General features: G+C 38.7%; 1 protein-coding gene across 1 annotated transcript in view; it reads left to right on the top strand.

Annotated features, from left to right (window-relative positions):
• The window catches only part of LOC115783409 (metabotropic glutamate receptor 4-like), a 152,925-nt gene that overhangs the window by 72,389 nt on the left and 65,037 nt on the right, over nt 1–15,499 (top strand). The window contains exon 2 of the mRNA XM_030734217.1: nt 10,419–10,635. Coding sequence (XP_030590077.1) covers nt 10,419–10,635 — 217 coding nt within the window. The remainder of the gene's footprint in view (nt 1–10,418; nt 10,636–15,499) is intronic.

The raw sequence follows: 15,499 nt of genomic DNA, 5'->3' as shown, positions 1-15,499 counted from the left end.
TTTATTATATTACACTTTTTAACATCTGTTCTATATCTTCCAGAGCTCCCACGAAATAGTCTGGCTTTTCATAGGTGTGCAATACCTGATGAAACATCAGTTAGGTATTTTGATCACACATCCATCTTTTTTACGAGGTTGTTAATGCTAGGGTTATCATGCTAATTCAATATAACCCAAGGGAAAATTGGTCAAAACCTGAGCATTAATTGCTCTTTATACAACTTCCTTCAAATTTTGTGGTAAACAAGTGCATTGTTGTTTATGCAATGAGTCATTAATCACAAATGTCATTTAGTTCAAATCTCACAACATTCTCAACCTTTAGTTGAGCTCATTTGCATGTTAACGCAAGTAATAATTCAATTTGTAATGAGATAATTAATCACAGTTGCCACTGCTCAAATTAATGATTGCCACTGCTTAACAAATAGAACAAAAACCCTGTGTAGGAACACGGAGTGCCTTTTGAAACAGGGAGTAAACAATAAGCGCTGAGGCCCATCAAATATTTAATTTGGCTGCAAGATTTTTCGTATTGTTTTTGCAAAGGCAAAGTATGAAAAATTAGCTAACTATTTTGACAAAAGGTTGCAAATGGAGTGGAACAGCCCACCTCTGCAAGAATGGGAAATAAATTCTTATCTAGTATTGCCTGCCTGCTCTCTTTTTTCCAAAGATACAAAGATTTATGCAAACTGTAACAATGCAGAAATAGCCTCTGGCTACTGTTTTGCACTGGGTTTGGCGTGCGTGCGTGCGCGCGCGTGTGTGTGTGTGAGTGTGCGTGCATGTGTGTGTGTGCATGTGAGTGTAGAATTGAATAAACGAACAATGACAAAAAGAGTTGTGTAGACTGGTTTGTACATCATGTCAGACCCAGGGCTTTCACAACTGCAAAACTTGTAAATCAGGTCTTAGAACACTGAAATGGAAAGGACCTGGGGATGTTTGGTTATAAAATGCAAACCAATCAGTGAAACTGCTGCTAGGTATGGTGGAAAATAAAGCTGAGCTTACCAACCATCACCCAATTAATCTATTAAACTCAAAATTCAAAAATGTAAATTTGTTGTTCTCCATAAAGCAGTAAGGTACAAAAGCCCTTTATGCAGAGTATCCCCACTTCAAGAAGGAAAAGCATTTTCAAAACTCTTCAGATTCATGCAACCCTGAAATGTGTAGCAACACAGTGTTATTTTTAATCACCTCGTGTCTGCAGGAAACAATTAACCGGGCAAAAATTACAAGGATTCAAACACAGAAAATACCAAAAACTTTAATTCTCAAAAAATTAGGCTGCGAACCAGTCCCAACCATTCTTCCCAACCATTCAGTGAAAATTTGGAATACCTCAGGATGTGATAAAGACAGTAGAAGTTGGTGAAGCATTCTACATTAACCTAAGGAAGCAGACTCAGGAATGACTTAGTTTCTGTTGTTTTATTTTAATTTGAGTATCTTTTTTAGTATCTTCCTTAAATTCAGTATGATTAAATATTCATCAGCTGTCACATATTCTGTTCAGAATTTTGTGGACATAATTTTTAGGTGTAATCAAATGACAGAGGGTATCGGGTTTGATGGACTCAGGCTCACATCTTTGATTTTTGTGTAGTCCTGTTGGCCTCAAAGAGTAATGACCTCCACCTCACACTGCAGAGATTTGCAGCCATGTGTAGAGTGGCTGGGACGAGAGTTAGTGCCTCCAAGGCTATGGTTTTCAGTCAGAAAAGGCTGTTGCCCACTTCAGATTGCAGATGAGTTGCTGCCTCAAGTGGATGAGTTTAAGCAGTGTTCATGAGTCAGGGAAGAGTGGAATGCTAGATTGACAGACGGATTAGCACAGCATCTGCAGTGATGTGGGTGCTGTACCGTTCTGTTATGGTGAACACATAGCTGAGCATGAAAGTAAAGCTATCAATTTACTGATCAGTCGATGCTCCTACCTTCACCTATAGCCACAAATTATGGGTAGTAACTAAAAAAAATATAATTGAAGCAATTGGAGTGAAATGGAATGGAGCTCCTGCTCCTGCTCAGGCTGACATGTTTCAAGCATCTAATTAAGATGCTTCTGGGGACCTCCTAGGTGAGGTTTTTCTGAAAGGAGAAGGCTCTGGGGCAAACTGAGAGCTTCCCCTGGTTAAACAAAAATAATCATAAAACCTTGATGAATAAGAGCCTTATTTTGCATGAAGCATCTAAAAACAGTTAGCACTATTAGTGCCCTGTAAACATGACTTGTCACACTTATGGATCTAAACAGCATATCTACCAATAGCTCTGCCAAGAGAGGGAAGCAGAGAGTTATTGAGACATGCCACATCATTTAGTGTTTCCACTTTATTTAATTCTTCCACTAAGACTGGCTCATTGCTCACTGGCTTGTCAGCATGAGACATACTACTGTGTGGAGAAGAAATGTTTATTGTCTCTATGTACATTTATGTGGGTTTTACATAGACAGCATTTTTATAATATAAAATAAACATTGAATATTGAATACAGAACTTAAATCTCAGTCTCATCAGTACTCACCCATGAAATTCAATATATAGGACAATATAGACAATATACATTCTATTCTAGGCTGGAACTATCCATGTTCTACACTGTATATAACAATGCAGGCACTGCTGTATAAATCAACCTAAGGTAAATGTGGTGCTTGATGTAGTGAGTAGGGAGTGACATGGCTTAAGACTTCCAGGCACAAACTTCCATGTCTGGAAACCATCAAAACTTTTTTTATAAAAAAAACAATGTGAGTTGTCAATGGACTCTAACCATGAACTGAAGCTGGGAGCAGTGCCAAAGTGTTTTAAAACAGCTCTTGTGTCTGTTTTTGCTTCCATCTCTTGAGAGTGATGAGGATAGAAATGTCTGATGGTTTCTGTCTATCTTGGTATTTTCAGTCACCTGAATCTATAAAGATCTTAGAATTATATTAAAAATACAAACACTGAGATGCTAGTCAGCTAATCTGCTGAATGCAGATGTTAACTGACACTTGCTTAAATTACCTTGCTGCTGATTGAACTTAGCAGTGCCATTTTTTCTTTAATAAACTGGCTGCTCTTAACCCAATCAAAGTTTGTTTTAAGCAGGAGACACAATTATTAACTTTCAACTGTTGAACCACAAAGCACTGGACCTCTTGTGGCTCCTCTTGTGGGTGTTGGGCCCACAAAAGGGTGGCTCCATGTGGAGCTGAAGCCTAGCTACCAGGTGCTCACTAACAAGCCTCTTCCCCAGGGTTGAATTCAAGGTTTAGTCCTGGTATCCAGCTCAGCCTTAGAGACAGTGTGAGAAGCTCAAGCATCCAGGAAGGACTCAGATTAGAGCTGTTGCTCCTCTGTATTGAAATAGCCAGCTGATGTGGTTCAGGCACATGGCCAAGATGCCTCCTGGGTGCCTCCTAGGTAAAGCACTTCAGGCATGTCCAATTGGGGTGAGACCCTGAGGCTGACCCAGGACATCTCGGGGAGAGAATGCTGGCTTGGCATACCCCAGAAGAGAGGTTGGCTGGAGAGAGGGAGGCCAGGTTTGCTTACACTCCGTAGAACACAGAACAGGATAATCGGTAAAAAAAATAAAAAATAAAAATAGATGGATGGATGGATGGGTATACAGAAAGTTTCACATCAGCATCCACCTCATTTAACAGACTCATGCAAGACAAATACAAACAAAATCAACATTCATGCTCGCTCTAACCATGTTGATACTAAAATGCTCGCAAGTAGTGGCTACACTAATCCATAACAAAATAAAACAAAACAGACAGAGGCCATTTCTCTCTAGATTCTCTGCTCCTGTGCTCCCTCTAAAACCAACAAAATTAATCTAGAGGAAATACTGTTGCCTGGGGTGAAGGGTTCCTGCATTTCTTCAGATAATCATCCTTATATTTATCATCCTATAAAAAAATTAAGTTGGTAGAAAGCAATACAGATGCTGCTCATATGTTGTTGAAAAAACAGTTGGCAAACTATGAACAGTAAAAGAGGTTAAATAAGCACCTGTAGTATCAGATTCGATTTTGATCCTTGGCATCTACATGGCGCTTGCATTGTTCTCTTTATTGTCACTATATTGATCTCAGTAACAATGGGTGGAAAGATCGCAGCTGGTTTTAGGACTCAGCAGATTCATACTGTAGTTATTCACAGGGTCAAGCCAAGCTCTGCAGAGAAAGCAAGTTTTTTTTTTTTTACTTGGCAGGAGAGGTGGCTTAATGACAAGAACAGTAACTGAAGATTAGAAAGCACATAAATCTCCTTAATGCAACAATATCTTTCACTAAGCATGCAACTACTGTTTAATTTACCACTGTCTAAGAATGGAAATCTACGACACCGGGACTCGCTAACTGGAGGCTTCACCTTGGATGACATCCAGTGTTATATTCATCTGTTTTTTTTAATTGAAATTCAAAGACTACAGCTGGGTGCCTGAAGGTGCTTTGGCTCTCAAACGTACCTGTGAAACAACACAGTTACTACATTTATAAAACTCTTCATATATTTCGCTCGTTGACTTTAAAAGACCTATAAGCAATTTAGTGAAATCATTGCTGGAAACTTGTTCTTGTTTTAATATAGCTGTGTAAACATTTGGCATTTTATTCACTATTTATTGTTTCTATTTTATTGTTGAAAATTTATTATGCTTCTCGAACAGGTCTCTCTTGCAAATGAGACACTGAGTCTCAGTGGGGCTATCTGTATAAATAAAATAAAGGTTAAATAAAAAAAAAAAAGTAGGTAGAGGTAAAATAGTTTTAAAGACAAGAGTATATTTTTATGGGGTATTTGCATTATTGTCCTCAAGAACTGATAAGGGAAAGGGTCAGGCAGAACTGAGCCTTGGGTAATCCCGTCCCTTCTTAGTTAATGTCAGCCAAGATATATATGTAGTACTGGACTAATGCAAGGCTGCATAACAGTAGCTAACATGCTGTGCCACTCAAAATCTGCATAAATTAAAAAACAAACGTGACTGCCTGGCAACCACCAGTCTCTAGGGAAAAATGAACATTCCCCAATCAGCTGCAACTGCTTGTTGGGAAATTGACTAAATTGCTGTGAAATTGATAGCTAAAGCCCCCGTCACCCAGGCCTAGAGACCGGTCAGTGATCCTGTGGTAACCACCATTTGCTAGGCAAAAATGTGCATTCTCTGACCAGTGGTTGTGAGAGGTTGCTTGATGTTAAAATTGGTCGCAAAAAGATACACAGTGCTGCATCAAAAGCCTCCTTGTGATTTCTTTGGTCGTTAGCAGGCTGTTGTTGTCACATTGTTTGTATGAAAGATCCAAGCACTTCCAAACTACTTACTAAGTGATAGTGAAACTGTAAACAGTGCGATGCAAACTGGCAACTGAGACCGATCGCCTTCAAAGTAAAAACTGCATCCTGCATTCTCTGTCACTTTTTCAAGTTTCACTACAGCTCGGTGGCTAGTTAGTGAATGTTTGCAGACAAATCGGCATCTTCCATCTAAATTCCCAGAGATCACAGTAATCCGCTAACAACCAAAGCAATCGCACTGAGGTTTTTGGTGCAGCATCCTCTTTGTAGCTGTTTTCACTCAACTGTCAGCCTCCAGCAACCCCTTGCTAAACGGTAATGGAATACACAATTGGAGTTTGCCAGGGTGTGACTGAGCTCATGGCCTAAAATGAGAACTGCTATCTGATGTTATTAGCTGTAGCTTTCAAGCTAACTAATACTATCTCCATAAAGCTAACTGAAAACATGGCTTAGCAGTATATAGAAGATGTATATTTTCAAATTAGTTTTTGAGATTGATTGAGAGCATATAATTTACATAAATACATCCTCTAAATTCCAGTTGTTTTAATTCCCACACAGCAGATATGTTAGTCCTGAGCTAACATATCTTTTTTCTTTTCCATTTAAATGTTAATGTTTATAAGAATGCTCCTGGCTTTGATGAAGAAGTTTTCAGCTGCTCCCTTATTCAGACCAGATGGACAGAGGACATACATACATGCATATATACATACATACGTACATTTTACATCAGATTCCTGACGTAATTCCAAAGGGATTTGTGTCTGTTAGCTAACTAATCACATGCTAATGTGAGGTTTAGTACCTTTCTTGTACTATTTTTTACCAAAACAAATAGTTTATTCAGTTTCTTTTGGAAAAATAAGTCATTCTCCTTACTACAACCACACACACACTAAGCCTTGAGAGGCCTGTTGCACATCGTCTTGGCTGAAGATGAAAAGTAGCCTGTATGACACACAGCACACAGTAACACCAGTCCTAAAAATGGACTCATCCTGTGAACTGAAATTTTTTTCCCGTACAAAATCATTTCATACATTTATATTTTTACATTTCATTAAAATGTAAAAGCAGAATATTAAAAATATTCTGCTTTCACATTTTCATTGGAAGTATTTGAAGAAACATTTCCAAAGCCTGACTAAAGCTTTTGATTTTTCTTTCCCAGCAAACAGTGTAGATGTATAATATTTCTGTACAGTTCTAATGAGCATCATTACTCCTGCATTGATGCAGTGCCAAATGAGCTCATTGAATTTTTAAAAAGGCACAGTTATTTAAAGCAAGTGATTTGAACATTAAATCTGCATCAAATATCTTCTTGAGACTCACATCACAGCAATTAAGCATATTTCCCAAGCCCATTAGAAATTAAATGGATAGTGCTAGGGTAGGTGCAGATTAAAAAAGTTCTATAAACTTTTTTTATTCTCTCTATTGGTACTCTCGAATTACAAAAAGCTCATATGAGAGGACAGGGAGCTCAGTTCCTTTAGTCTCAGTCTGAACAGATGGTATGTGTACACAGTATTACTAAAACCAAGTCATTTTTAAACAACCTCCTAAGATCTTTATCACCTGAAGGTGGTTGCAAGTGTAATAATCCATGCTGAATTCATCTGCTCGGAGCAACCCCCCTTTCTTACGTCAAACCCCCGCTAAAGCACGACACATCACGTCTATATATCTTTTTGGATTCACTGTCAGTACATCAAACAGCACCTGTGCCTGAGAATTTAATTTCTTGAGCGGATGCTAAGAAGTGACTGTGTTCTATTAGAGGGAGCACACTGTTCAGGACCATTGCTGTAGTCCAGTGAGCAAGAAATCTTGCCAAGACAAACACGATAAGCTCTGCCTGTCCTGGATCTTGACAGAATGCTGAAATTGTGTGAAAATCCCTCAGGTGAAAAATACAACACAGCGTAGCTTCACAGCACCACACACTTATTTGGCAGATATGAGCCTAGACATGTCACAACAGCACCGCAATACATGGCAGCAGCAAAATTAAAAACACAGAGAAATAGAGACTTTCTACGAAATCCTGTTTTCAGATACTATTGAAAACTATTATTGAAAATTTGCCTTTTCTGTCCACTTTTTCTAAAAAGACTTCAAACATCTGTTTTAGTATACAGTTACAGCAAGAGCATAAATAGCAGGTACAGCCATAAATGTCAGCAGGCGATGCTTGATTAGCTGTAATCTGAGTTTTAAATGAAACATCTGGAAAGAGAGCTTAAAAGAGAGAGGGTAGTATAAGGCAGATGCCAGAGACAGTGTGATGCATGTGTTATCACCTCATATTTTATTCTGGAAGGACATACTATGTTAGGAAAATTAGTAAATATAACATCACTCTGACACAGAACTCGAGGAGCGAATTTTTGGTGTGAATGGCTAAAAAGCTCATTTTCACTGCATGTTAGAGCACTGAAATAATCTAAAATAAGGCATCATTAACACCTTCCAAACACCTTTTTACGACACTTAACTTTCATCCTGCTGAATATCGCCTATCGACTCATGACGTCAAAAGAGTGTGAGGAAAAAAATATGCTTCACACAATTATTCTTTCCAAGAGGGGGAAGAAGCACAAAGGTAGAAGAGATAGAAGATGGAAGAGAACAAACTTAGAGGTCAGACGCTGACCTGCTGGTGGAATGATAACACAGTGTTGCCAGTCTGTAGGGTGCAGACTCAATATGCCGCAGACCCTGTGGCAGAAACACACGCACGATACGTTAGTCTATAACATCAGTGTCATTCGGTGATCAGAGTTCATGAAGCAGTGCAGTGTCTACGAGCAGTTCCAACCTGACACAAGACAACTGACGTAGAAATGCAGCGAGGACAAGACGCAGTGTGATAGCATGAGACAAATGAATTCTAGGAGGCTAACGTGCAACACACACACAGTCCATTATAACACACACAGACTTCCCTTTTCTGCATGTTCTCTTCTTTGAAGAAAATCAACTTAACAAGGCTGTTAAGTTGATGCTTGCTACATCACAAGTCATTTCCTGAAGCCAAATCACCACTGAATACAGTCTATTATCAGCTTACCAGGTAGGCAGATTGAATGCACAAAATATTTCTTAATTTATAACATGTTTGCACTCCTCTGATTCTGGTTTAACCAACAAAAATAAACAAAAGGAAAGTCATTGTGGAGTAAAACGAGTTGCTTTTAGCTGTGGGTCATGGGGACAGACTGAACAGCTGTACTCACAATAACACAGGCTGCAGCAATAAGCAGGGAGCACAGCAGAAGCAGAATCAGTGCGATGCTGCAGCTGACCACATCAAAGGCCTCAGCTGTGGGAAGTAAGGGAGAGAGGAAGGGACAGTGTGACTCCCACAGCAGTCTCTCTGCAGTTTGTGGAGCAAATATTGGTAAAGCAGGACTTTCAGTTTTTAAAGTTTACTTTCATGTAGCACTGCTAGAATACAAGTGGGCCAGGAGGTAAGAGGCAGGCCTGTAGGTGGATAGTAGACATTATAAAATTAAAGCCAGCAATCTCATTATGAAGTTATTTGTGTTTATATAAAGCAGTAACAAATTTATGTTTTAAAATACGACAGATTTCTAAGTGTTTGGTGTCAGTAAATCCTTCCATCTGTGCATCCTTTCATCTCAGTAGGGATGCTCAACAGTGTCATCATTCGTCAAACTCCCCAGAGCTACGCTGAGAACCCATGGTAAACAGTATTTGGAAAGAATGACATTTCATTCAGGTGTCAGTCATCGGAAATCACAGTCATAGTCAGATATTTTTACAGTAGCTTCTAATTTGTCACTGAAAAGAAATGTTTTTTTGCTGTTAATTTTTATTTAAATGAACCAGAAAACACTGAACCAAAAATTAAGCAGTATTGCCATGCCTTTTTGCATTCATTTCCCAACATTATGATCTTTTGGTTGTGTATTATTTATAGTATTTTGATATCCTGTGTGGTTCATGGTGAAGTGCTTCTTTGATTAAGAATTCTTAAATAAGTAGAAGTGACCTTAGGACGAGTATTCTACTCTGACACTGCATGCAAGAAGATGCACTTCATCAGCTGTAACGTTCCTTTTTGCATCTACAGGCTGATATTATCACAATTAGGGAAAAATGCACCAACACTGAAACAGTGTCCATATTTGAAGTCAAACCACATTATTGAATGTCATAAAATCTGGTCAGTTAACTTTTAAACTGTGCAGCACAGATGCTATAAGAAGATCATAGAAGCTATGACAGCCATAAATCGGAAATAACTTGAGCAAGCAAAAGTTGAGACAAAGAGTTTTCTGCTAGAGGCGGCAAAAAGACTTCTGCAGTGCAACTAAGAACAAAGATACTTTCAGAACAGCCACATGTAAAGACGAGCAGAACTCTGAAAATTGCACTTGCCAGCGTAAGCTGTTATTATGTGTCCTAGATGTTTTAAAACAGGTTTATCAAAGAATATAATAATTTCTTTTAATAACTATCTCAAGATAAACCAAGGCTGTTTCCATCAGTATAATGAGCTTGACTTTCTTTTGATCATCTTCCCTCCACTGAGCTACACCCACACCTCGCATTTAAACTATACTAAGTAACAATACGGTAATAATTTTCTAAGAAACAACCATATCTTTATGGGAACTGACAAGAACACGAGGTATTATCTAAGCTCTGGAGACACAACACCTTTGCCTTTGTGCTTATATGTTTTTCACCACCAAAATCTCACTGTGAAGTCATGAAGAGATTAGTGTTGCTTGACTGGTGTGGAAAATACTTTTCAGAAAATATTGTAGCTAAGCCTGTGATCATCAGGACTATTTAAAGCAACAGTGTGCGAACTGCAGAGGGAGACTAACCTACAATGAGTACATGAGAGATTTCAGCAGATGTTAGGTGTCATATTATGCAGTAATCGTGTCTTTTGTACACAAAATTGCATGGAATATTTATATATATATATATATATATATATATATATATATATATATATATATATATATATATATATATATTAAAGTTTGCAAAAAGTATACTATTTATATATTTCATCATGTGCAACCATCATGTCTCTTTCTTCCTCTCTCACAGATCCCTCAGGTGAGCTATGCCTCTACAGCTCCAGAGCTGAGTGACAACACCCGCTACGACTTCTTTTCCCGTGTGGTGCCTCCAGACACATACCAGGCACAGGCAATGGTGGACATTGTCAAAGCCATGCGCTGGAACTATGTCTCTACTGTAGCTTCAGAGGGAAACTATGGAGAAAGCGGGGTTGATGCATTTATTCAGAAGTCTCGAGAGGACGGTAAGTCCTTCTTCAAACATTTCCACAAGCATCCCAGAGTATTTAAAATGATGTTAAAGTGGTTCTCATTTCTGAATCTCATTTTGTCAACCACCAAAAGTCTTTCCCTTTGAGTGAACAAGAAATTCAGCTTCTCAAATATGAATTTTTAAACAGCATCCTATTTAACAACTGAAAAACTGCTGACTATAAAAACTGATTTTAACAATATGAGTATTTTCACATGGATGCTGGTTTTGTTGCTGTTGCATTATTCTTTATGTTCTATGTCATTGAAAGATAATTTTTTTCCTGTTACTTAACTATTCATAAAACACACTAAGATTTCAACTGTTTATTTCTTCTTCTTTTTTTTAATTTAATAAGCAGAGTCAAAATAATCAGAAAATACTTCTCAGACAGAATCAAGTCTGTAGTTTCAAATTTCTTGTTTTGGCTTCACCACTTACTAATTGTTGATTATCTAAAGCAGAGATGGTTGCCTATGACTAATGCTGGAAAGTATTTTTAACTTTGTAATTGTTATCTCCAGGGAGTACTATGAGCTACACATGTGTGCAGTTGTTGCACTGAGGGAATTAATTTTGATGATCAAATTCTGAGAAGAAGGAATACAGTGTCAGTGAAGCCGCAGAGGTAGCCTGAGGCATCATAAGGAGATAGCATTGCGCAGTGCTGGGAATACAGTCAGTGTAGTGCAGGAGGCTGGCGGCACACAGTCAGCCTGACCCCTGACCTTCTTCTGTAGCAGAATGTAATCACTACAGACATGTCCAGTGCTCTCTGTGCCACTGCGTCCATTCCGTTTCTGCCAGATTCAAGCTGCTGCCTATCATCAGTCATCCTGGAAAGGCACCAGCAGCAGAGCCCCCTGAGTGTCCAGCTCAGCTACCTCTTTGAACAGTCCACACAAATGGGAATCAAAACCCCAAAGGGAGATTTAAACTTTTCTTCATTTTTTAAAAATTTTTTCCCCCACACATTTTAAATTATGTGTTTAATGCTACTTAGCTCTAACCTCACAACCTACAGTGTATGAGCTTTAAAAAGCCCTGTTACATCTTTTAAAATCCCCGGCTTCCTGTTAAAAGAGGCAATGACCTCTGAAGTCATGCCAAGGGGGGGAATCATACTCTAAAATGAATGGAGAAATATTTTTTGCACATGATGCTATGTTGAGCACAAGCTGATGTAAATGCCTTATCGTGTTAACATAAAATCAATTTTTTTTCCAATATAGAAAAGGGATTCATTTTTCTTTAGTCCTCATTGGTAGTAAAAATGTACTGCAATTCTAAGTGTATGGAATGAAACATATTGAATGAAACCTGTAATATATGTCATGAAACTTGAATATGTTAAATGAAAGTTTAAATGAATAGAATAGAATAGAATAGAATAGAATAGAATAGAATGCCTTTATTTGTCATTATACAGAATGAACAATGAGATTCATATTTTTTTAGAATACTGAAGGAAATTTGGGGAATCCGTGATCCACGGTTATGTCCCTGTAATCAAATGATAGCATTCTGAACACTTTGGTTTTTCCTTTGTTTAAACTGTAAAACTTTTTTATTAACAGATGGTCATATGCAAAACAGTATCACCAGTTTTGAGGCTTCTTTGCATTGTCTTGAGGATTCCATTTCCATTGTGGCCACATTTCCAGTACCTAATGGTAATCTTGTTTGCATCATTCCTGAATCACATTAATAAGTCTTTTAGGAATATTGACACTTCAGCTGGAACTTGAAGCACATGGTATCTGTTTCTCAGAGGGAAAAAAAAACAGGTCTATTGGTTGACAGCCTGTCAAAACTGTCACTCCACTTCTTCAAGTTTTATTCTATATCCTTCAGCTTTCATTGGTAGGGTTGCTACAAAGTAACACTACCACTACATGCTGTTCATGTTACAGAAGTCTGGCACCTACATCGATCTACTCCATTTGTCGTAAAACACAATTCAAACACAGAGGCAATTAGCTCATTTGTCTGATGCACTTCCATGACAAACAACAGTTTGTATCAGTGGGAGAGAGAATAGTCTAAAGCGATGAATGTTTTAGATGATGGTAAATAATATCTGTTCATAAGTGTACAGATATTACTTGGACTTCTAAAATGTTATTAAGCTCTAATATTTTCTGGTTCCTTTTTTTTATTTAGGCCTTTTTTTTATTTAGTTCTACTGACTTACTTCATAAAATTAGTTATATTTAAGTTTCATTACATATATTTAGAATTCTATCTATTCACTTACATGTATTCATGCACATCTTAGACCTTACTTTTAAGCTGTCACTTGTGCTTTAAAACAGAACGTTTTATTCTTATGTGAATGTGATGTAAATTCCTTGATTCTTATTTTTGCCTAGTTTGATGTCACAGATGTCACTGAGACTAAAGCCACATCAAGACAATGATAATGTATAAGAAGATGGGGCTTCTAGTTTGGGGATTTTATGTGGCTCAAAAAAGCCATTTATGCTAGTGTATTTGCTCAAGAAACTCTATGGGGGTGACTTTGAGATTTTTTTTTTTTGGAAACACCTTCGAAGATTCCACTGTCACTTGATTCAACCACCTGAAAGACAGCGTGTGACAAAAACTGTCAACCACACCAACAAAATCAGTGTTTAGAGTCAAGCACTACTTTTTTCACTGACTCCAAATAGTAAACAGAAATACAGGAAAAACAAACAAACAAAAAAATCCCACCCGTCAGCCCGTCTGTAACTCCTTAAATGTGACTGGAGCAAAACTTTTAGGTGTCTGCTTTCCACACGCTGAAGAATTGTCTGAATCCGGTCCTTTCCCCCAGTCCGGGCTTTGACTGATTATGTGAGAGAGAGACCGAGGGGAAGCAGGCAGCTCTGTCAAAATCAAATCCACAGGTTTTTGGTTGCTAAATGGGTTCTGCAGTTGTCTGCTCACATAATAAAACAGCCAGATCAGAACTGGCCAAATGTTCTGTCTCATTAAACAGCCAAAGGCCATACTGAGCAACAGTCTCCCCTGCCTAATGTCGCAGCGGTCCTTTGCTTTGCTGTTTTGTGTTGAGAAATGTGGCTTTTTCTCCAAAATTTTGTATGCTGAAGCAGGTTAAAAAATGTAGAGCCTTATTGAATAAAAATTACAAATTAGATTTTATTGGGCTTAAACTATAACTGTTTTGCAACAGTGACTGAAATCATTTAGCTTCAGTCACTAGATTTAACAGTTATTTGCTCAGTTTAAACAACAGAATCTCGAAAAAACAGTATAATAGGTTTACATTTTCATACATGACATTTGAGCAGAATTAAAATTTGTGCTCAGTAGTAGTAGTAGTTGCCACGGAGATTAGTCCTACAGTAATTGTTTTTATTCACGATGCTAACACAAAACAGACTATTGTCCTTTTGTCAACACACTGCAGATGCTCTTTCTGTGGTTATATCTCTTATATCTCTACTGAGTCCTGAGCAAGTTTCAAGCTCATAAATGGATATTTGTCATTTTTCTCTACCAGTACCCTGCTGCTTTATGATTCTGTTTAAGACTAGCTGGAGGACAACTGTAAAAAGTTCCACCATAATGCGACAAAAAGTAGTCCAGCCATTTGTATATCAACAGAGTTTTACTGTATGTTTGTTTGCTTCCAAGCAAAATGTAACTGAACAAATGCATTGTTATTTGTTATTAAAAAGACTGCAAGTCCAGGGATTATATGTGTGTGCGTGTGCATGGATGTGTGTGCAGGTATGTTAGGTGATGTTGCAGAGTTGGGAGCTGTGGCTTAAGTGTTAAAGTGTTGTGTTAGATGTTTGATAACACAAGGCCTTGCTGCAAAACACTCGTCTGAGCCAAGCTTACTGAGCTTTTAAGAGGAAACTGAATTAAACTGAAGACTTCTCATAGCATTTGATCAGACTGACTGGACTTACAGGTACTACGGAGTTTGACACAGGGCCAGTCAATATCTCTGAGGATGTTGGAAATAACCTTTACTGTTTCTGTGAGAGCAAGCATGAACTACAAGTGGGTGAGCACAATTAAGGATTCCTCAGAAACGGGCAAGCTTTTTGCCTGACCTTGTCCTTTGTACAGTAAGACGAGAACTGAGTTAAGATGGGTTGAAATGCTTCTTGAGGTACCAATAACATAGTGGTGTCATGGTCCCCGCCCTCTCCGGGCCGGCAGTGTGTTGTATGGGTGTGTTTTGTTCTTTGGGCAGGCTCGACAGTTGCTCCACCCTCTGGCCGGCCTCCTCCAGCCGTGTGTGGCACACCTGATCTCAATCACTGTTTACTCACCTGTTTTCCCTGAGGCTCACTTGCTGGGTATTTAAGCCAAAGGAAGTCTTCAGTCCTTGCCGGATCGTTGCCTCTATCAGGTAGCCAAACTAAGCACTTTATTTTGGTGTCGTTCCAACGTTCTTTTTGCCTTCTGGATTAATTGCTGTTTGTGTGCAGAGCTGAGCCGGGGTCTGTTGGGGTGCGAGTCAAGAATTCTGTGGGTCAGAAAACGTGCTGCCAGACCGACGGAGGGTTGGAGACAAGCCTGTTTAATCCCGGACCTCCTCACTCAAAACTTTGTTGGATTTGTGAAAATAAAAACTGGAAACATTTTACGTCTGCCTCTGCAGTTGGGTCCTTCCTTTTCCTGAACATCATGACAGAACGATCCGGCCAGCTGGACCCAGCAGAAGCAGCGTCACTGCAGGGAGTGCTCTCATCTCTCGGAGAGCAGCTGCAGAAACACGATCAAGTACTCCGGCATCTGATGGCAGATCAAGCAGCGGTGACTCGTAAGATGGACGAAATTGGAAATGTGTTGCAAATGCTATGCTCACCCAGTCGTGCCTCTCCTACAGCTTC

This window comes from Archocentrus centrarchus, chromosome 7, assembly GCF_007364275.1.
Source record: "Archocentrus centrarchus isolate MPI-CPG fArcCen1 chromosome 7, fArcCen1, whole genome shotgun sequence".
NCBI lineage: Eukaryota > Metazoa > Chordata > Actinopteri > Cichliformes > Cichlidae > Archocentrus > Archocentrus centrarchus.
Note: the sequence above shows the minus strand (reverse complement) of the source record. Positions and strands in the feature narration are given on the sequence as shown.